The sequence below is a fragment of the Pristiophorus japonicus genome, chromosome 8, assembly GCF_044704955.1.
Source record: "Pristiophorus japonicus isolate sPriJap1 chromosome 8, sPriJap1.hap1, whole genome shotgun sequence".
Classification (NCBI taxonomy): Eukaryota; Metazoa; Chordata; class Chondrichthyes; family Pristiophoridae; genus Pristiophorus; species Pristiophorus japonicus.
Genome location: NC_091984.1, coordinates 241,456,307 through 241,478,880, shown reverse-complemented (window position 1 = coordinate 241,478,880; position 22,574 = coordinate 241,456,307). Strand labels below are relative to the sequence as shown.

Here is a 22,574-nt window from a genome sequence, read left to right as displayed (position 1 = left end):
GTAGGGCGAGGGATTGTCGAGCGAGAGATTGTAGAGCGAGAGATTGTAGAGCGAGAGATTGTAGGGCGAGAGAGATTGTAGGGCGAGAGAGATTGTCGAGCGAGAGATTGTAGAGCGAGAGATTGTAGAGCGAGAGATTGTAGAGCGAGGGATTGTAGAGCGAGGGATTGTAGGGCGAGAGATTGTAGGGCGAGGGATTGTAGAGCGAGGGATTGTAGGGCGAGAGATTGTAGGGCGAGGGATTGTAGAGCGAGGGATTGTAGAGCGAGGGATTGTAGGGCGAGAGATTGTAGAGCGAGGGATTGTAGAGCGAGGGATTGTAGAGCGAGAGATTGTAGAGCGAGAGAGATTGTAGAGCGAGAGATTGTAGGGCGAGGGATTGTAGGGCGAGGGATTGTAGAGCGAGGGATTGTAGAGCGAGGGATTGTAGAGCGAGGGATTGTAGAGCGAGAGATTGTAGGGCGAGGGATTGTAGGGCGAGAGATTGTAGGGCGAGGGATTGTAGAGCGAGAGATTGTAGGGCGAGGGATTGTAGAGCGAGAGATTGTAGAGCGAGAGATTGTAGAGCGAGGGATTGTAGGGCGAGAGATTGTAGGGCGAGGGATTGTAGAGCGAGAGATTGTAGAGCGAGGGATTGTAGAGCGAGGGATTGTAGAGCGAGGGATTGTAGGGCGAGGGATTGTAGGGCGAGGGATTGTAGGGCGAGAGATTGTAGGGCGAGAGATTGTAGGACGAGGGATTGTAGGGCGAGGGATTGTAGGGCGAGAGATTGTAGGGCGAGGGATTGTAGGGCGAGAGATTGTAGAGCGAGGGATTGTAGGGCGAGAGATTGTAGGGCGAGGGATTGTAGGGCGAGGGATTGTAGGGCGAGAGATTGTAGTGCGAGAGATTGTAGTGCGAGGGATTGTAGGGCGAGGGATTGTAGAGCGAGGGATTGTAGGGCGAGGGATTGTAGGGCGAGAGATTGTAGAGCGAGAGATTGTAGAGCGAGAGATTGTAGGGCGAGGGATTGTAGGGCGAGGGATTGTAGGGCGAGGGATTGTAGAGCGAGGGATTGTAGAGCGAGGGATTGTAGGGCGAGAGATTGTAGGGCGAGGGATTGTAGAGCGAGTGATTGTAGAGCGAGAGATTGTAGAGCGAGAGATTGTAGAGCGAGAGATTGTAGAGCGAGGGATTGTAGGGCGAGAGATTGTAGAGCGAGGGATTGTAGGGCGAGAGATTGTAGTGCGAGGGATTGTAGAGCGAGAGATTGTAGAGCGAGAGATTGTAGAGCGAGAGATTGTAGGGCGAGAGATTGTAGAGCGAGAGATTGTAGGGCGAGGGATTGTAGGGCGAGGGATTGTAGGGCGAGAGATTGTAGGGCGAGGGATTGTAGGGCGAGAGATTGTAGGGCGAGAGATTGTAGAGCGAGAGATTGTAGGGCGAGGGATTGTAGGGCGAGGGATTGTAGGGCGAGAGATTGTAGGGCGAGAGATTGTAGAGCGAGAGATTGTAGGGCGAGGGATTGTAGGGCGAGGGATTGTAGAGCGAGAGATTGTAGGGCGAGGGATTGTAGAGCGAGAGATTGTAGGGCGAGGGATTGTAGGGCGAGGGATTGTAGAGCGAGGGATTGTAGGGCGAGGGATTGTAGGGCGAGAGATTGTAGGGCGAGAGATTGTAGGGCGAGAGATTGTAGGGCGAGAGATTGTAGAGCGAGAGATTGTAGAGCGAGGGATTGTAGGGCGAGAGATTGTAGAGCGAGGGATTGTAGGGCGAGAGATTGTAGGGCGAGGGATTGTAGGGCGAGGGATTGTAGGGCGAGAGATTGTAGGGCGAGGGATTGTAGGGCGAGAGATTGTAGAGCGAGGGATTGTAGAGCGAGGGATTGTAGGGCGAGGGATTGTAGGGCGAGAGATTGTAGGGCGAGAGATTGTAGGGCGAGGGATTGTAGGGCGAGGGATTGTAGGGCGAGAGATTGTAGGGCGAGGGATTGTAGAGCGAGAGATTGTAGGGCGAGGGATTGTAGAGCGAGAGATTGTAGAGCGAGAGATTGTAGAGCGAGAGATTGTAGAGCGAGGGATTGTAGGGCGAGAGATTGTAGAGCGAGGGATTGTAGGGCGAGAGATTGTAGTGCGAGGGATTGTAGAGCGAGAGATTGTAGAGCGAGAGATTGTAGAGCGAGAGATTGTAGGGCGAGGGATTGTAGGGCGAGGGATTGTAGGGCGAGAGATTGTAGGGCGAGAGATTGTAGAGCGAGAGATTGTAGGGCGAGGGATTGTAGGGCGAGGGATTGTAGGGCGAGAGATTGTAGGGCGAGAGATTGTAGAGCGAGAGATTGTAGGGCGAGGGATTGTAGGGCGAGGGATTGTAGAGCGAGAGATTGTAGGGCGAGGGATTGTAGAGCGAGGGATTGTAGGGCGAGGGATTGTAGAGCGAGGGATTGTAGAGCGAGAGATTGTAGAGCGAGAGATTGTAGAGCGAGAGATTGTGGAGCGAGGGATTGTAGGGCGAGAGATTGTAGAGCGAGGGATTGTAGAGCGAGGGATTGTAGAGCGAGGGATTGTAGGGCGAGAGATTGTAGGGCGAGAGATTGTAGAGCGAGGGATTGTAGAGCGAGGGATTGTAGAGCGAGAGATTGTAGAGCGAGGGATTGTAGGGCGAGGGATTGTAGGGCGAGGGATTGTAGGGCGAGAGATTGTAGAGCGAGAGATTGTAGAGCGAGAGATTGTAGAGCGAAAGATTGTAGGGCGAGAGATTGTAGGGCGAGGTATTGTAGGGCGAGAGATTGTAGAGCGAGAGATTGTAGGGCGAGGGATTGTAGGGCGAGGGATTGTAGAGCGAGAGATTGTAGAGCGAGGGATTGTAGAGCGAGGGATTGTAGAGCGAGGGATTGTAGAGCGAGGGATTGTAGGGCGAGGGATTGTAGGGCGAGGGATTGTAGGGCGAGGGATTGTAGGGCGAGGGATTGTAGAGCGAGGGATTGTAGAGCGAGAGATTGTAGAGCGAGAGATTGTAGGGCGAGGGATTGTAGAGCGAGAGATTGTAGGGCGAGAGATTGTAGAGCGAGAGATTGTAGGGCGAGAGATTGTAGGGCGAGAGATTGTAGGGCGAGAGATGGTAGAGCGAGAGATTGTAGAGCGAGGGATTGTAGGGCGAGGGATTGTAGGGCGAGGGATTGTAGAGCGAGGGATTGTAGAGCGAGAGATTGTAGGGCGAGAGATTGTAGGGCGAGAGATTGTAGAGCGAGGGATTGTAGAGCGAGAGAGATTGTAGAGCGAGAGATTGTAGGGCGAGGGATTGTAGAGCGAGAGATTGTAGGGCGAGGGATTGTAGAGCGAGGGATTGTAGGGCGAGAGATTGTAGGGCGAGGGATTGTAGAGCGAGAGATTGTAGGGCGAGGGATTGTAGGGCGAGAGATTGTAGGGCGAGAGATTGTAGGGCGAGAGATTGTAGGGCGAGAGATTGTAGGGCGAGAGATTGTAGGGCGAGAGATTGTAGGGCGAGGGATTGTAGGGCGAGAGATTGTAGGGCGAGGGATTGTAGGGCGAGAGATTGTAGAGCGAGGGATTGTAGGGCGAGAGATTGTAGAGCGAGAGATTGTAGAGCGAGGGATTGTAGAGCGAGAGATTGTAGGGCGAGGGATTGTAGAGCGAGGGATTGTAGAGCGAGAGATTGTAGGGCGAGGGATTGTAGGGCGAGAGATTGTAGGGCGAGAGATTGTAGAGCGAGGGATTGTAGAGCGAGAGATTGTAGAGCGAGAGATTGTAGAGCGAGAGATTGTAGAGCGAGGGATTGTAGAGCGAGAGATTGTAGGGCGAGGGATTGTAGAGCGAGAGATTGTAGAGCGAGAGATTGTAGAGCGAGGGATTGTAGAGCGAGAGATTGTAGAGCGAGAGAGATTGTAGAGCGAGAGATTGTAGGGCGAGGGATTGTAGAGCGAGAGATTGTAGGGCGAGGGATTGTAGAGCGAGGGATTGTAGGGCGAGAGATTGTAGGGCGAGAGATTGTAGAGCGAGGGATTGTAGGGCGAGGGATTGTAGAGCGAGAGATTGTAGGGCGAGAGATTGTAGGGCGAGGGATTGTAGAGCGAGGGATTGTAGGGCGAGGGATTGTAGAGCGAGGGATTGTAGAGCGAGAGATTGTAGGGCGAGAGATTGTAGGGCGAGAGATTGTAGGGCGAGGGATTGTAGAGCGAGAGATTGTAGGGCGAGAGATTGTAGGGCGAGAGATTGTAGAGCGAGAGATTGTAGGGCGAGAGATTGTAGGGCGAGAGATTGTAGGGCGAGGGATTGTAGAGCGAGGGATTGTAGGGCGAGAGATTGTAGGGCGAGAGATTGTAGGGCGAGAGATTGTAGGGCGAGGGATTGTAGAGCGAGAGATTGTAGGGCGAGAGATTGTAGGGCGAGAGATTGTAGGGCGAGAGATTGTAGGGCGAGGGATTGTCGAGCGAGAGATTGTAGAGCGAGAGATTGTAGAGCGAGAGATTGTAGGGCGAGAGAGATTGTAGGGCGAGAGAGATTGTCGAGCGAGAGATTGTAGAGCGAGAGATTGTAGAGCGAGAGATTGTAGAGCGAGGGATTGTAGAGCGAGGGATTGTAGGGCGAGAGATTGTAGAGCGAGGGATTGTAGAGCGAGGGATTGTAGGGCGAGAGATTGTAGGGCGAGGGATTGTAGAGCGAGGGATTGTAGAGCGAGGGATTGTAGGGCGAGAGATTGTAGAGCGAGGGATTGTAGAGCGAGGGATTGTAGAGCGAGAGATTGTAGAGCGAGAGATTGTAGAGCGAGAGAGATTGTAGAGCGAGAGATTGTAGGGCGAGGGATTGTAGAGCGAGGGATTGTAGAGCGAGGGATTGTAGAGCGAGGGATTGTAGAGCGAGAGATTGTAGAGCGAGGGATTGTAGGGCGAGGGATTGTAGGGCGAGAGATTGTAGGGCGAGGGATTGTAGAGCGAGAGATTGTAGGGCGAGGGATTGTAGAGCGAGGGATTGTAGAGCGAGAGATTGTAGAGCGAGAGATTGTAGGGCGAGGGATTGTAGGGCGAGAGATTGTAGAGCGAGGGATTGTAGAGCGAGAGATTGTAGAGCGAGGGATTGTAGAGCGAGGGATTGTAGAGCGAGGGATTGTAGGGCGAGGGATTGTAGGGCGAGGGATTGTAGGGAGAGAGATTGTAGGGCGAGAGATTGTAGAGCGAGAGATTGTAGGACGAGGGATTGTAGGGCGAGGGATTGTAGGGCGAGAGATTGTAGAGCGAGGGATTGTAGGGCGAGAGATTGTAGAGCGAGGGATTGTAGGGCGAGAGATTGTAGGGCGAGGGATTGTAGGGCGAGGGATTGTAGGGCGAGAGATTGTAGTGCGAGAGATTGTAGTGCGAGGGATTGTAGGGCGAGAGATTGTAGGGCGAGGGATTGTAGGGCGAGGGATTGTAGGGCGAGAGATTGTAGAGCGAGAGATTGTAGGGCGAGGGATTGTAGGGCGAGGGATTGTAGGGCGAGGGATTGTAGGGCGAGGGATTGTAGAGCGAGGGATTGTAGGGCGAGAGATTGTAGGGCGAGAGATTGTAGGGCGAGGGATTGTAGGGCGAGGGATTGTAGGGCGAGAGATTGTAGGGCGAGGGATTGTAGGGCGAGAGATTGTAGAGCGAGAGATTGTAGAGCGAGAGATTGTAGAGCGAGGGATTGTAGGGCGAGAGATTGTAGAGCGAGGGATTGTAGGGCGAGAGATTGTAGTGCGAGGGATTGTAGAGCGAGAGATTGTAGAGCGAGAGATTGTAGAGCGAGAGATTGTAGGGCGAGAGATTGTAGAGCGAGAGATTGTAGGGCGAGGGATTGTAGGGCGAGGGATTGTAGGGCGAGAGATTGTAGGGCGAGGGATTGTAGGGCGAGAGATTGTAGGGCGAGAGATTGTAGAGCGAGAGATTGTAGGGCGAGAGATTGTAGGGCGAGAGATTGTAGGGCGAGAGATTGTAGGGCGAGAGATTGTAGGGCGAGGGATTGTAGGGCGAGGGATTGTAGGGCGAGGGATTGTAGAGCGAGAGATTGTAGGGCGAGGGATTGTAGAGCGAGAGATTGTAGGGCGAGGGATTGTAGGGCGAGGGATTGTAGAGCGAGGGATTGTAGAGCGAGGGATTGTAGGGCGAGGGATTGTAGAGCGAGAGATTGTAGGGCGAGAGATTGTAGGGCGAGAGATTGTAGGGCAAGAGATTGTAGGGCAAGAGATTGTAGGGCGAGGGATTGTAGAGCGAGGGATTGTAGGGCGAAGGATTGTAGAGCGAGGGATTGTAGAGCGAGAGATTGTAGGGCGAGGGATTGTAGAGCGAGAGATTGTAGGGCGAGAGATTGTAGGGCGAGAGATTGTAGGGCGAGAGATTGTAGGGCGAGGGATTGTAGGGCGAGAGATTGTAGGGCGAGAGATTGTAGGGCGAGAGATTGTAGAGCGAGGGATTGTAGAGTGAGGGATTGTAGAGCGAGAGATTGTAGGGCGAGGGATCGTAGAGCGAGAGATTGTAGGGCGAGAGATTGTAGGGCGAGAGATTGTAGGGCGAGGGATTGTAGAGCGAGGGATTGTAGGGCGAGGGATTGTAGGGCGAGGGATTGTAGAGCGAGGGATTGTAGGGCGAGGGATTGTAGGGCGAGAGATTGTAGGGCGAGGGATTGTAGAGCGAGGGATTGTAGGGCGAGAGATTGTAGAGCGAGAGATTGTAGGGCGAGAGATTGTAGAGCGAGGGATTGTAGAGCGAGGGATTGTAGGGCGAGGGATTGTAGGGCGAGAGATTGTAGAGCGAGAGATTGTAGAGCGAGAGATTGTAGGGCGAGGCATTGTAGGGCGAGGGATTGTAGGGCGAGGGATTGTAGAGCGAGGGATTGTAGAGCGAGAGATTGTAGGGCGAGAGATTGTAGGGCGAGAGATTGTAGAGCGAGGGATTGTAGGGCGAGAGATTGTAGGGCGAGGGATTGTAGGGCGAGGGATTGTAGAGCGAGAGATTGTAGAGCGAGAGATTGTAGAGCGAGAGATTGTAGGGCGAGGGATTGTAGGGCGAGAGATTGTAGAGCGAGGGATTGTAGGGCGAGAGATTGTAGTGCGAGCGATTGTAGAGCGAGCGATTGTAGAGCGAGAGATTGTAGAGCGAGAGATTGTAGGGCGAGAGATTGTAGAGCGAGAGATTGTAGGGCGAGGGATTGTAGGGCGAGGGATTGTAGGGCGAGAGATTGTAGGGCGAGGGATTGTAGGGCGAGAGATTGTAGGGCGAGAGATTGTAGGGCGAGAGATTGTAGGGCGAGGGATTGTAGGGCGAGGGATTGTAGGGCGAGAGATTGTAGGGCGAGAGATTGTAGAGCGAGAGATTGTAGGGCGAGGGATTGTAGGGCGAGAGATTGTAGGGCGAGGGATTGTAGGGCGAGGGATTGTAGGGCGAGAGATTGTAGAGCGAGAGATTGTAGGGCGAGGGATTGTAGGGCGAGGGATTGTAGAGCGAGAGATTGTAGGGCGAGGGATTGTAGAGCGAGAGATTGTAGGGCGAGGGATTGTAGGGCGAGGGATTGTAGAGCGAGGGATTGTAGAGCGAGGGATTGTAGGGCGAGGGATTGTAGGGCGAGGGATTGTAGAGCGAGAGATTGTAGAGCGAGAGATTGTAGAGCGAGAGATTGTCGGGCGAGGGATTGTAGGGCGAGAGATTGTAGAGCGAGGGATTGTAGGGCGAGAGATTGTAGAGCGAGCGATTGTAGAGCGAGAGATTGTAGAGCGAGAGATTGTAGGGCGAGAGATTGTAGAGCGAGAGATTGTAGGGCGAGGGATTGTAGGGCGAGGGATTGTAGGGCGAGAGATTGTAGGGCGAGGGATTGTAGGGCGAGAGATTGTAGGGCGAGAGATTGTAGAGCGAGAGATTGTAGGGCGAGGGATTGTAGGGCGAGGGATTGTAGGGCGAGAGATTGTAGGGCGAGAGATTGTAGAGCGAGAGATTGTAGGGCGAGGGATTGTAGGGCGAGGGATTGTAGAGCGAGAGATTGTAGGGCGAGGGATTGTAGAGCGAGAGATTGTAGGGCGAGGGATTGTAGGGCGAGGGATTGTAGTGCGAGGGATTGTAGAGCGGGGGATTGTAGGGCGAGGGATTGTAGGGCGAGAGATTGTAGGGCGAGAGATTGTAGGGCGAGAGATTGTAGGGCGAGGGATTGTAGAACGAGGGATTGTAGGGCGAAGGATTGTAGAGCGAGGGATTGTAGAGCGAGAGATTGTAGGGCGAGGGATTGTAGAGCGAGAGATTGTAGGGCGAGAGATTGTAGGGCGAGAGATTGTAGGGCGAGAGATTGTAGGGCGAGGGATTGTAGGGCGAGGGATTGTAGGGCGAGAGATTGTAGGGCGAGAGATTGTAGAGCGAGGGATTGTAGAGCGAGGGATTGTAGAGCGAGAGATTGTAGGGCGAGGGATTGTAGAGCGAGAGATTGTAGGGCGAGAGATTGTAGGGCGAGAGATTGTAGGGCGAGAGATTGTAGGGCGAGGGATTGTAGAGCGAGGGATTGTAGGGCGAGGGATTGTAGGGCGAGGGATTGTAGAGCGAGGGATTGTAGGGCGAGGGATTGTAGAGCGAGAGATTGTAGGGCGAGGGATTGTAGGGCGAGGGATTGTAGGGCGAGAGATTGTAGGGCGAGAGATTGTAGGGCGAGGGATTGTAGAGCGAGGGATTGTAGGGCGAGGGATTGTAGAGCGAGAGATTGTAGGGCGAGGGATTGTAGAGCGAGAGATTGTAGGGCGAGGGATTGTAGAGCGAGAGATTGTAGGGCGAGGGATTGTAGGGCGAGGGATTGTACGGCGAGCGATTGTAGAGCGAGAGATTGTAGGGCGAGAGATTGTAGGGCGAGGGATTGTAGGGCGAGCGATTGTAGAGCGAGAGATTGTAGAGCGAGAGATTGTAGAGCGAGGGATTGTAGGGCGAGAGATTGTAGAGCGAGGGATTGTAGAGCGAGAGATTGTAGAGCGAGGGATTGTAGGGCGAGGGATTGTAGAGCGAGAGATTGTAGAGCGAGGGATTGTAGAGCGAGGGATTGTAGAGCGAGAGATTGTAGAGCGAGGGATTGTAGAGCGAGGGATTGTAGGGCGAGGGATTGTAGAGCGAGGGATTGTAGAGCGAGAGATTGTAGAGCGAGGGATTGTAAAGCGAGGGAGGGATTGTAGGGCGAGGGATTGTAGAGCGAGGGATTGTAGAGCGAGGGATTGTAGGGCGAGGGATTGTAGAGCGAGAGATTGTAGGGCGAGAGATTGTAGGGCGAGAGATTGTAGGGCGAGAGATTGTAGGGCGAGAGATTGTAGGGCGAGGGATTGTAGAGCGAGGGATTGTAGGGCGAGGGATTGTAGAGCGAGGGATTGTAGAGCGAGAGATTGTAGGGCGAGGGATTGTAGGGCGAGGGATTGTAGAGCGAGAGATTGTAGGGCGAGAGATTGGAGGGCGAGAGATTGTAGGGCGAGAGATTGTAGGGCGAGGGATTGTAGGGCGAGAGATTGTAGGGCGAGAGATTGTAGAGCGAGGGATTGTAGAGCGAGGGATTGTAGAGCGAGAGATTGTAGGGCGAGGGATTGTAGAGCGAGGGATTGTAGGGCGAGAGATTGTAGGGCGAGAGATTGTAGGGCGAGAGATTGTAGGGCGAGAGATTGTAGGGCGAGAGATTGTAGGGCGAGAGATTGTAGGGCGAGGGATTGTAGGGCGAGGGATTGTAGGGCGAGGGATTGTAGAGCGAGGGATTGTAGAGCGAGAGATTGTAGGGCGAGGGATTGTAGGGCGAGGGATTGTAGAGCGAGAGATTGTAGGGCGAGAGATTGTAGGGCGAGAGATTGTAGGGCGAGGGATTGTAGGGCGAGAGATTGTAGGGCGAGAGATTGTAGAGCGAGGGATTGTAGAGCGAGGGATTGTAGAGCGAGAGATTGTAGGGCGAGGGATTGTAGAGCGAGAGATTGTAGGGCGAGAGATTGTAGGGCGAGAGATTGTAGGGCGAGGGATTGTAGAGCGAGGGATTGTAGGGCGAGAGATTGTAGGGCGAGGGATTGTAGAGCGAGGGATTGTAGGGCGAGGGATTGTAGAGCGAGAGATTGTAGGGCGAGGGATTGTAGAGCGAGAGATTGTAGGGCGAGGGATTGTAGAGCGAGGGATTGTAGAGCGAGGGATTGTAGAGCGAGGGATTGTAGGGCGAGGGATTGTAGAGCGAGAGATTGTAGAGCGAGAGATTGTAGGGCGAGGGATTGTAGGGCGAGGGATTGTAGGGCGAGAGATTGTAGAGCGAGGGATTGTAGGGCGAGGGATTGTAGGGCGAGGGATTGTAGAGCGAGGGATTGTAGAGCGAGAGATTGTAGAGCGAGGGATTGTAGGGCGAGGGATTGTAGAGCGAGGGATTGTAGAGCGAGAGATTGTAGAGCGAAAGATTGTAGAGCGAGGGATTGTAGAGCGAGGGATTGTAGAGCGAGAGATTGTAGGGCGAGGGATTGTAGAGCGAGGGATTGTAGGGCGAGAGATTGTAGAGCGAGGGATTGTAGAGCGAGAGATTGTAGGGCGAGGGATTGTAGAGCGAGGGATTGTAGAGCGAGGGATTGTAGGGCGAGGGATTGTAGGGCGAGGGATTGTAGAGCGAGGGATTGTAGAGCGAGAGATTGTAGAGCGAGGGATTGTAGAGCGAGAGATTGTAGAGCGAGGGATTGTAGGGCGAGGGATTGTAGAGCGAGAGATTGTAGAGCGAGGGATTGTAGGGCGAGGGATTGTAGGGCGAGAGATTGTAGAGCGAGGGATTGTAGAGCGAGAGATTGTAGGGCAAGAGATTGTAGGGCGAGAGATTGTAGGGCGAGAGATTGTAGGGCGAGAGATTGTAAGGCGAGGGATTGTAAGGCGAGAGATTGTAGAGCGAGGGATTGTAGAGCGAGGGATTGTAGAGCGAGAGATTGTAGAGCGAGAGATTGTAGAGCGAGAGATTGTAGAGCGAGAGATTGTAGAGCGAGGGATTGTAGAGCGAGGGATTGTAGAGCGAGGGATTGTAGAGCGAGGGATTGTAGAGCGAGAGATTGTAGGGCGAGGGATTGTAGAGCGAGGGATTGTAGGGCGAGAGATTGTAGAGCGAGGGATTGTAGGGCGAGGGATTGTAGGGCGAGGGATTGTAGAGCGAGGGATTGTAGAGCGAGGGATTGTAGAGCGAGAGATTGTAGAGCGAGGGATTGTAGAGCGAGGGATTGTAGGGCGAGAGATTGTAGAGCGAGAGATTGTAGAGCGAGAGATTGTAGAGCGAGAGATTGTAGAGCGAGAGATTGTAGGGCGAGAGATTGTAGGGCGAGAGATTGTAGAGCGAGGGATTGTAGAGCGAGGGATTGTAGGGCGAGGGATTGTAGGGCGAGAGATTGCAGAGCGAGGGATTGTAGAGCGAGGGATTGTAGAGCGAGGGATTGCAGGGCGAGGGATTGTAGAGCGAGAGATTGTAGGGCGAGAGATTGTAGAGCGAGGGATTGTAGAGCGAGAGATTGTAGGGCGAGGGATTGTAGAGCGAGGGATTGTAGGGCGAGAGATTGTAGAGTGAGGGATTGTAGGGCGAGGGATTGTAGAGCGAGGGATTGTAGGGCGAGGGATTGTAGAGCGAGAGATTGTAGGGCGAGAGATTGTAGGGCGAGGGATTGTAGAGCGAGGGATTGTAGAGCGAGGGATTGAAGGGTGAGAGATTGTAGAGCGAGAGATTGTAGAGCGAGGGATTGTAGAGCGAGAGATTGTAGGGCGAGGGATTGTAGGGCGAGGGATTGTAGGGCGAGGGATTGTAGAGCGAGGGATTGTAGAGCGAGAGATTGTAGAGCGAGGGATTGTAGAGCGAGAGATTGTAGGGCGAGAGATTGTAGGGCGAGAGATTGTAGAGCGAGAGATTGTAGAGCGAGGGATTGTAGAGCAAGGGATTGTAGAGCGAGGGATTGTAGAGCGAGGGATTGTAGAGCGAGGGATTGTAGAGCGAGAGATTGTAGGGCGAGGGATTGTAGGGCGAGAGATTGTAGAGCGAGGGATTGTAGAGCGAGGGATTGTAGAGCGAGGGATTGTAGAGCGAGGGATTGTAGGGCGAGGGATTGTAGAGCGAGGGATTGTAGAGCGAGGGATTGTAGAGCGAGGGATTGTAGAGCGAGGGATTGTAGAGCGAGAGATTGTAGGGCGAGAGATTGTAGAACGAGAGATTGTAGGGCGAGGGATTGTAGAGCGAGAGATTGTAGGGCGAGAGATTGTAGAGCGAGAGATTGTAGAGCGAGAGATTGTAGAGCGAGAGATTGTAGGGCGAGAGATTGTAGAGCGAGGGATTGTAGGGCGAGGGATTGTAGGGCGAGGGATTGTAGAGCGAGAGATTGTAGAGCGAGGGATTGTAGAGCGAGGGATTGTAGAGCGAGAGATTGTAGGGCGAGGGATTGTAGAGCGAGAGATTGTAGAGCGAGACATGTTGTTCTACAGAAACAGATCATCGACTTACATCCAGAAAGCTGCTATTTCGGCCCTGTAAATGGCCGTGAACAGCAGCACAAGCATTGTTTTAGTTGGGTGTGTTGTCACATGGCACAGGGGAGGGGCAGATCCTCCAGAACACGGCAGAAAAGTTTACATTTGTAAATAGAGCAAAACGTCGTTCTTACCTGGAATTTGGTCAGATGATACATGAGTGCATTGCGGATCGTCTGGATTTGTGAAGACACAACGGAAAGGACTGCAGCATCAATACGATTAAACTCATCGAAGCAGCCCCAGGAACCACACTGAGCCAGCCCAGAGAGGATTTTTCCCATTGCCTACAAAAAAAGATGCATGGATTTTTATTAGTCATCCTCAGATTGTGCGACATTGGCAAATGACCGGCAAGTGACTAGCATGGATTTATGAAAGGGAAATCATGCTTGACAAATCTTCTCGAATTTTTTGAGGATGTAACTAGTAGAGTGGACAAGGGAGAACCAGTGGATGTGGTGTATTTGGACTTTCAAAAGGCTTTTGACAAGGTCCCACACAAGAGATTGGTGTGCAAAATTAAAGCACATGGTATTGGGGGTAATGTACTGATGTGGATAGAGAACTGGTTGGCAGACAGGAACCAAAGAGTCGGGATAAACGGGTCCTTTTCAGAATGACAGGCAGTGACTAGTGGGGTGCCGCAGGGCTCAGTGCTGGGACCCCAGCTCTTTACAATATACATCAATGATTTAGATGAAGGAATTGAGTGTAATATCTCCATGTTTGCAGATGACACTAAGCTGGGTGGCGGTGTGAGCTGTGAGGGGGACGCTAAGAGGCTGCAGGGTGACTTGGACAGGTTAGGTGAATGGGCAAATGCATGGCAGATGCAGTTTAATGTGGATAAATGTGAGGTTATCCACTTTGGGGGTGATAACACGAAGATAGAATATTATCTGAATGGAGGCAGATTAGGAAAAGGGGAAGTGCAACGAGACCTGGGTGTCATGGTTCATCAGTCATTGAAAGTTGGCATACAGGTACAGCAGGCGGTGAAGACGGCAAATGGTATGTTGGTCTTCATAGCAAGGGGATTTGAGTATAGGAGCAGGGAGGTCTTACTGCAGTTGTACAGGGCCTTAGTGAGGCCTCACCTGGAATATTGTGTTCAGTTTTGGTCTCCTAATCTGAGGAAGGACATTCTTGCTATTGAGGGAGTGCAGCGAAGGTTCACCAGACTGATTCCAGGGATGGCAGGACTGACATATGAGGAGAGACTGGATCGACTGGGCCTGTATTCACTGGAGTTTAGAAGAATGAGAGGGGATCTCATAGAAACATATAAAATTCTGACGGGACTGGACAGGTTAGATGCAGGAAGAATATTCCCGATGTTGGGGAAGTCCAGAACCAGGGGTCACAGTCTAAGGATAAGGGGTCCGAGATGAGGAGAAACTTCTTCACTCAGGGAGTTGTTAACCTGTGGAATTCCCTGCCGCAGAGAGTTGTTGATGCCAGTTCGTTAGATATATTCAAGAGGGAGTTAGATATGACCCTTACGGCTAAAGGGATCAAGGGGTATGGAGAGAAAGCAGGAAAGGGGTACTAAGGGAATGATCAGACATGATCTTATTGAATGGCGGTGCAGGCTCGAAGGGCCGAATGGCCTACTCTTGCACCTATTTTCTATGTTTCTATGTTTATTTATTGCCCATCCCGAACTGCCCTGAGCAGGTGGTGATGGGCCTTATTTTGAAACGACTGAGGGGGTAGTGAAGAGTCAACCCCTTTGATGTGGGACTGGAGTCACCTATTGACCCAGGCCGGGTAAGGACGGCAAGTTTCCCTCCCTTTATCTCGGCCACTTATATTTGTTAGAACTAAGTGCAGCAGTAGTACAGGCATTAACTTTGTTAGATTACTGTTTATTAATATAAATACAGCTGGTCACAGGCTCAAACCTACAATTCCAAATAGAGAGATTTTCTCTGGGCACCAAGTACAGCAAAATCAGAAACAAATGCTTTATAAACAAGTATATGATTTATTAACAGATCACGTGAAATCGTTCCCAACGGCACATTTGCGATGTTGGATGGCAGCGTTAGACCGAGATTTGTCAAATGCCTCGTTTCACTGAATTTTTCGACTCATCCGAGGAACTCCAGCTTTTGTAGCACTGCGTTTACTCGGTGAGAATGTGTCCAATTTATACCCGACACTTCTCTTCATGTTTGAACATTTTCCGTTGTTTGTCCACTGTCTCACTTGACAATTCTCTTTTCCAATGTACCTGGGCTGGTTCCCGTTTTTCCAGAGCACCCTTACCTCGGACTGTTCCCTTTCCAGTTACAATATTGGACCTAATCATTGATGGCACAACACTGCACACGTTAGATCACCAACACCGCACACGTTAGATCACCAACACCGCACACGTTAGATCACCAACACCGCACACGTTAGATCACCAACACCGCACACGTTAGATCACCAACACCGCACACGTTAGATCACCAACACCGCACACGTTAGATCACCAACACCGCACACGTTAGATCACCAACACCGCACACGTTAGATCACCAACACCGCACACGTTAGATCACCAACACCGCACACGTTAGATCACCAACACCGCACAAAAGAGCTGACTGCCAATGTCACCCACGGGACACAAGCTCCATTTTTACTGTGGCTCTGCGGAGAAGCAATTTCCACCCAGCAAGGTTGGTCACCTTGGGCTGCACCGAGAGCCTGTGAGTAACAAGCCCCCAGCCGGTATCTCGCCTGCTCTCAGCTGAGGGATGCAGAGTGGAGACTCAACCAAGGGGAGAAAATCCAGTAAGTTACTGGAAAGGGAAAAAACAAATACAGTCAAATTCTTGAGCAATTTGGTTAGATACAAATGAGCCCTCACTTTTGGTGCCACAGGATTCCTTCCCAAGCCGCGGTTAAAACACATTAGGTACAGCAAATTAATCACCGTGGTTCTGTATCAGATCTGAAATATACAAAAGGATGATTAGAAATCCTTACTTTGTAATCCATGCCTTCCCCACAATTTGTTACAATACAAAGCAATCCAAGAGCCTTGGCCAAATCTTTTGTTGTCTCAGTTTTACCGGTACCAGCTGGTCCCGCAGGTGCCCCTCCCAGATACATGGACAACGCCTGAGGAAACACAAGACAGATCGCACTGTGGTCAACAAGTGCTGCAAAACAGTATCTGCTCTTTGATATTTTTATGGCCAAAACACAGTTAGAGTTGGTACCTGTGTCAGCGTCAGATATATCCGGTCTGTGAGAGGCGTGATCACCAGGCGACCATTCAATCCCATGTATTCATACCCATAGTCAAAGGTGCCCGTGCACTGATGCACCCTCAGCTGATCTGGCATCCGCTCCCAGTAGAATCGAAGCTGGCTCTCCCACTCAAACTCTCGGGCATCCATTATACTAATTCATAGTAAAAGTGGACAGAAACGTTAATGCAAAATTACCATAACCAGCAGTGATGTGAAAAAATTACATCAACAGCTTTAATCACAATTTTGCTATTTCCTTCTCCTCTCCTGAAGATGCTGACTCGTGTTGAGGGCGAGTTTATGTGCATAAGTGTGAGGTTATCCACTTTGGTGGCAAAAACACGAAGGCATGATTTTTATCTGAATGGTGACAGATTAGTAAAAGGGGAGGTGTAATGAGACCTGGTGACATGGTACATCAGTCACTAAAGGTAGGCGGTGAAGGAGGCAAATGGTATGTTGGCCTTCATAGCGAGGGGATTTGAATATAGGAGCAGGGAGGTCTTACTGCAGTTGTACAGGGCCTTGGTGAGACCACACCTTGAATGCAGTTTTGGTCTCCTAATCTGAGGAAGGACATTCTTGCTATTGAGGGAGTGCAGCGAAGGGTCACCAGACTGATTCCCGGGATGACTGGACTGACATATGAGGAGAGACTGGATCGACTGGGCCTATATTCACAGGAGTTTAGAAGAATGAGAGGGGATCTTATAGAAACATATAAAATTCTGACGAGATTGGACAGGTTAGATGCAGGAAGAATGTTCCCGATGTTGGGGAAGTCCAGAACCAGTGGTCACAGTCTAAGGATAAGGAGTAAACCATTTAGGACCGAGATGAGGAGAAACTTCTTCACTCAGAGAATTGTGAACCTGTGGAATTCTCTACCACAGAAAGGTGTTGAGGCCAGTTCATTGGATATATTCAAAAGGGAGTTAGATATGGCCCTTACGGCTAAAGGGATCAAGGGGTATGGAGAGAAAGCACGAAAGGGGTACTGAGGTTGCATGATCAGCCATGATCTTATTGAATGGTGGTGCAGGCTCAAAGGGCCGAATGGCCTACTCCTGCACCTATTTTCTATGTTTCTATGTTTCCACGGGCAGTTGATTGGCCTTCATGTCTGAACCTATACAGTGAGCTACTGGGGTTAGGGGAGGGGTGGCACTCTTACATATATGCTCCTGATCCTATCCTCACTCAACCTTTGCGTATATTCCAGGAGAGGGTCTACACAGTGATGAGTAGCTGGAGCCCTGGCTCATTGTTCTCCACCCTGACAAGCAGATGCTAATTAAGAACATAAGAAATAGGAGCAGGAGTCGGCCATTCGGCCCCTCGAGCCTGCTCCGCCATTTAATAAGATCATGGCTGATCTGATCATGGACTCAGCTCCACTTCCCTGCCCGATCCCCATAACTCCAGCACCCGGCCACTGTCCAGCCAAGACCAGCACACTCAAGCCCCGCCAGGGATTGGACATGGTCAATATGGGTCAAACTGGTGCATTTACCAACCTAACCACTGGAACAGCTCAATTTTGTTAAGTTTAAAAAAAATTTAAATGCAGTTTTTCAACAAAAAAAAACTAATCCTGAAAGTTCACCTGCAAATAAATCAGAGTAGCAGAACAAGTACAAAATACCAAGCCTAATACTTTATGGGTGAGCTGAATTTCCTGTGAGGGAAGTGTTATGTCTTGGATAAAGAGTCAGACTAGATACTCCAAGCTCAAAGTAAGGTGTGACCGTAGCCCTTTATTGCAGATCTCAGAGTGCCTCTCCAGCCTGTGAGGCCTCCTTATATACAGGTGCTCCCAAGGGATTGTGGGATCCCTTGGGACTCCAGGAGATGAGCCCTCTGGTGGTTAGACATGGTAATTACAAGTTTACATACATAACAGGGAGCAGGGGTGGTAAATCAGGTGGCAAGCCATTCCACAGGCTTCCTGCCCAAATAGAGCATGTTATACTCACAGGAAAAAGGGGCAATGGGAACCACGATGGTGAGAAACGAGCAACAATAAACATTGCAAAACCATTCACAGTGTCGCAGGGAGCTGCAGCCAATTCCCTCCCCCTCAGCTCAAGTAGGCGTTCCATTGGTGCCATAACGGGAGCCAGCGCCCAGCTGAAATATCTAAATGTCCCTGGCTCCAACAGGGATCAAGTTTACCAGAAATGAAAGGGAAGAGCCCGCAGTACCAACAGAGCAAACGCAGCCTCGCGTCTTCAGTTTCACCCAGGACACGTGCAAGTGTCAATATTTAAACCCAGCTCAAACATCAGGCACTGCTTTACCTGTCTCTGACAAATGTATCCACAATGTCTCGGGCATGTACATCAATAATAAGCACGGTGTTATACTTTTTACGGTCATTGTTGCTGAGCGGTTTGGTGATGCGGGTAACTAGGTCGTCAATCTGTTGGTGCATCTTCTTCGCATAATTCTTCAAGGCCTGCTTATCTCCTTTTTTAACCCTTCGAAAAACATCTTCGACCTCCCAAGTCCACCAGACCTGTGTAGCAGCAAGGACGACCATACCCTCATATACCAACATCCAGTCGTTTCTGGAGGATGAAAGGGAAAGTATATTACTCACCGTAAGGCTTTGGTCAACCTCACTGCTTCAGCAGCAATAATTCACACTGGAAAATAATACAATCAACAATCCAAATGCAGTTTCAAATAATATTGAGGAAGAGGTGGAAATGGAAAGACAAAGATCGGGCTGACTATAAGATTAGCTGCTGATTTGCTATTGTCCATTTTGTGCTACCACTCTAGAGAAGTTTCAACCCCACAGGCAGTCGGTGGGGGGCTGGGGGGGGGGCAGGGGTGTTTGAAACAGAATGCTGCAAGGCATTCAGGCAGCAAGGGTTATGAGAAGGTTGGAATTCAGGAGACAATATCCAGAAATTATCTTGTGGGAAAGCATGACATGGTCTTTATTTTGTATTACTATGTGAAGGTAATTTGTGCTGTTTGAATGAAAGCGAGTCTGACCATTAACTGCTGTTCCGAATGTTCACCTTACCGTGAAATAAAGCAGCCTAACAATTCATATCGACTCGTGTCAGCAAGTGTTGCTCCGCCCACTTTCAGAGAATGAAAAAGCATTCATGAGAAAGACATGAGTATCCAGTTCATAGCAAGAGGATATGGTTTCGCCCCGAGGTTACACAATTGTGCAAGTACGGAGCAGGGGGAACCACCGACTGTAAAAGTATGACATTTACACAACTGGCATCACTCAACCCAAGAAGGTACCAACAGCAGATTCAAATTTGCAGCAAGCATCTGGACCTGTGTTTTAAGATTCTGTGTGGGCTTTCTGATGTTTTGGGGCAACCCAATGAAATCTGGTAATTATCCCAAAAAGATCAGTGTACCGCAAGTTTGGTGTTGAGATATATTGAGCAGAATAGGGGGAGCTTTACTCTGCACTTGGCCTAAATTGTTCCTGGTAGTGCTTGACGTAGACACTGGACACCAACATTTAGAGGGGTTGCATTGTAAAGCATTAACATTCCTCACCTGGATGAGCACAGATAAACTGTGGTGTATGTAGCACACAAATCACTGACTCCACACGGTCTGGTGTTAATCTAACTGCTGTGACCTTCGTCCTTTATTGTTCAGCTCCAAAGTGCCTCTCAGGTGTGGTGGTCAGCCTTTTATATTGCCTGTTCTAGGTACTGCCAGGTTTCCCACCACAGCGCCCTCTGTGGTGTAGCATTGTGCTTATATTACATTTAAGGTACCAGGACGATACACACATCAATACATAACATCACACTTGTCCAACGGAAGGCAGGTAGGCATAGACAGTGCGTTAGTATGGTACATGTTATCTGGTACATTTAGTTATTGACTGGTAATGGATCCCTGATTTCCTTGTTAGCTCTTATCATTAATTGTACTTCATATCCATTATTTTACACAAATACAGTGGCCATTCAGCATTAAAATATTAATTCTTATTATAAATTCGCCATCTCACATTAACATAGCTCATTTTAGACTTGCTCTGCCTTACAGAAGTCCTTTGTGGGGACCACCACATGGTAAGGCCCTTTTAAGATGGTATTTCCTTTTTAAGGCGCCATCTTTGATGCTGGAGGACTCCACGAGGCTTCTCCTTGGGTGCCGCCATCTTTGATGCTCTGCTGCTCTGAACACGATGCCGCCGCCATCTTGCTCTCCGCCGCTCCGGAGGCCCTCCGCCGTCACAGCCTCCGCTCCCCTCCGCTGCCACCTGACTTGCCGCCTTCCCCGCGGCCGCCAACCTCCAGCTGCTGCCGCCGCCCGACTCTCCCTCTGCGTGGGCCCCTCCGATCTGCCGGCCATCCTGGATCCCTCGCACCCCGCCCTCGCGCCCCGCCGGCTCGCCGCCCCCACCCCCCACTAGGCCCCTCTCTGCAGGCTGCTTGCCTGTGGGGGCTGAGGCTGCAGGGTCTCTGTGTGAGGTCCGGGGCCTGGGACTTGCCTGTGGGGGCTGAGGCTGCAGGGTCTCTGTGTGAGGCCCGGGCCTGGGGCTTGCCTGTGGGGGCTGAGGCTGCAGGGTCTCTGTGTGAGGCCCGAGCCTGGGGCTTGCCTGTGGGGATTAAGGCTGCAGGGTCTCTGTGTGAGGCCCGGGCCTGGGGCTTGCCTGTGGGGGCTGAGGCTGCAGGGTCTCTGTGTGAGGCCCGGGCCTGGGGCTTGCCTGTGGGGATTAAGGCTACAGGGTCTCTGTGTGAGGCCCGGGCCTGGGGCTTGCCTGTGGGGGCTGAGGCTGCAGGGTCTCTGTGTGAGGCCCGAGCCTGGGGCTTGCCTGTGGGGATTAAGGCTGCAGGGTCTCTGTGTGAGGCCCGGGCCTGGGGCTTGCCTGTGGGGGCTGAGGCTGCAGGGTCTCTGTGTGAGGCCCGGGCCTGGGGCTTGCCTGTGGGGATTAAGGCTACAGGGTCTCTGTGTGAGGTCCGGGCCTGGGGCTTGCCTGTGGGGGCTGAGGCTGCAGGGTCTCTGTGTGAGGCCCGGGCCTGGGGCTTGCCTGTGGGGATTAAGGCTACAGGGTCTCTGTGTGAGGTCCGAGCCTGGGACTTGCCTGTGGGGGCTGAGGCTGCAGGGTCTCTGTGTGAGGTCCGGGGCCTGGGGCTTGCCTGTGGGGGCTGAGGCTGCAGGGTCTCTGTGTGAGGCCCGGGCCTGGGACTTGCCTGTGGGGGCTGGGGGCTGCAGGGTCTCTGTGTGAGGCCCGGGCCTGGGGCTTGCCTGTGGGGGCTGAGGCTGCAGGGTCTCTGTGTGAGGCCCGGGCCTGGGACTTGCCTGTGGGGGCTGGGGGCTGCAGGGTCTCTGTGTGAGGTCCGGGCCTGGGACTTGCCTGTGGGGGGATTGAGGCTGCAGGGTCTCTGTGTGAGGTCCAGGCCTGGGACTTGCCTGTGGGGGGATTGAGGCTGCAGCTCCAGCTCGGTCGGCGCTGCTCTCTGGGGACCCGGGGCACGGCAGCACCCCGGGGAGCAGCAGCCTGTGGGGTGGTCAAGTCTTCCCAGCTCCCATGGACCGTCCCCATCCACCTCCGGCCGAGGAGTGTCGGCCCATCGCCTGCATTGACCCACAAAGGTAAACCGTGCGTCTCGTCCCCGTGGGATACCTGCACCGTCGCTCTGCCAAGAACAGGTATTAGTTCCCTGGTGTAGGTACACAGCTTCGCCGTGACCGGGACCAGCTCGGGTCGTGCAGCTGGGTTAATCCACAGTTTATCAAAAGTTCTCCGACTCATCAACGATGGACCCGAGCCCGTGTCCATTCCATACTCACAGGGACTCCGTTGATTTTTACTTCCCTTATCACTGGGGGCGAATCGTCGGTACACGTGTACAGTCCAAACACCTCATCATCTTCTGCCTGCTCCTCGCTGGATGGTGGATCATCCCCCATCTCCTCAGCCACATGGTGAGTCAGATTTCTTTTCCACATACGCTGAAGGTGGCCTTTCAGGTGGCAGGTATTGCACGTGTACTCCGCAAACCTGCACCGGTGAGCCCCATGGCTTCCTCCACAGCGCCAGCATGGTGCTGCTTGATTGGCTCCCCTCAGCGGACTCTGAGTTCCAGGACCCCGAGGTCTGTGCTCTCTGCCCCAGGCAGAGCCACGTCCGTGGTGGGCACTATCCTGTGGACAGTGCCTGCCGGGTTCGAGACCATGTGGATCATCTGTTTGGTGCTGCATGTCGAGGTCATATGTGCCCGGCTGATGGTGATGGCCTTTGTCAGGGTGACTGTGGGTTCCGTAGCCAGCAGCTTGTGAAGGAGGCCCTCGTGGCCAATCCCCATAACGAAAACATCCCGCAACGCCTCGTCAAGGTGTGCCCCAAAATCACACGGTGCCGCGAGTCTCCTGAGGTCCGCAGCGTATTTGGTGATATCCTGGCCCTCGGGTCTGCAGTGATGGTAAAATTTGTATCTGGCCGTGAGGATGCTCTCCTTCGGTTTCAACTGGTCACAAATGAGTTCAGTCAGCTCCTCGTATGACTTGTCCCTGGCGCTCCCGGGTGCCAGCAAATCCCTGACGAGACAGCAAACCTCATCGCCACAACTGGAGAGCAATATCGCCTTACGCTTCTCTCTCGGTGCTTTCGTGTCCTCCGTCAGATCGTTTGCTGTGAAGTAGTACTCGAGCCTTTCCGTGAAGGCCTCCCAATCATTGTCCACGGTAAAATCCTTTAGCGAGCCCAGAGTAGCCATGGTTGCGTGGAGTTCATCCGCTGCCTTGTCGCCAATATGGTGTATGTAGCACACAAATCACTGACTCCACACGGTCTGGTGTAAGTCTAACTGCTGTGACCTTCGTCCTTTATTGTGTAACTCCAGAGTGCCTCC

General features: G+C 52.1%; 1 protein-coding gene across 2 annotated transcripts in view; it reads right to left on the bottom strand.

Annotated features, from left to right (window-relative positions):
* Positions 1–22,574, bottom strand: part of dnah10 (dynein axonemal heavy chain 10) — a 397,024-nt gene that overhangs the window by 233,967 nt on the left and 140,483 nt on the right. For both annotated transcript variants that reach the window (XM_070888200.1, XM_070888202.1), the window contains exons 30-33: positions 18,021–18,290; positions 15,688–15,871; positions 15,452–15,586; positions 12,601–12,753 (exon numbers count right to left, since the gene is read on the bottom strand). In XM_070888200.1, coding sequence (XP_070744301.1) covers positions 12,601–12,753; positions 15,452–15,586; positions 15,688–15,871; positions 18,021–18,290 — 742 coding nt within the window. The remainder of the gene's footprint in view (positions 1–12,600; positions 12,754–15,451; positions 15,587–15,687; positions 15,872–18,020; positions 18,291–22,574) is intronic.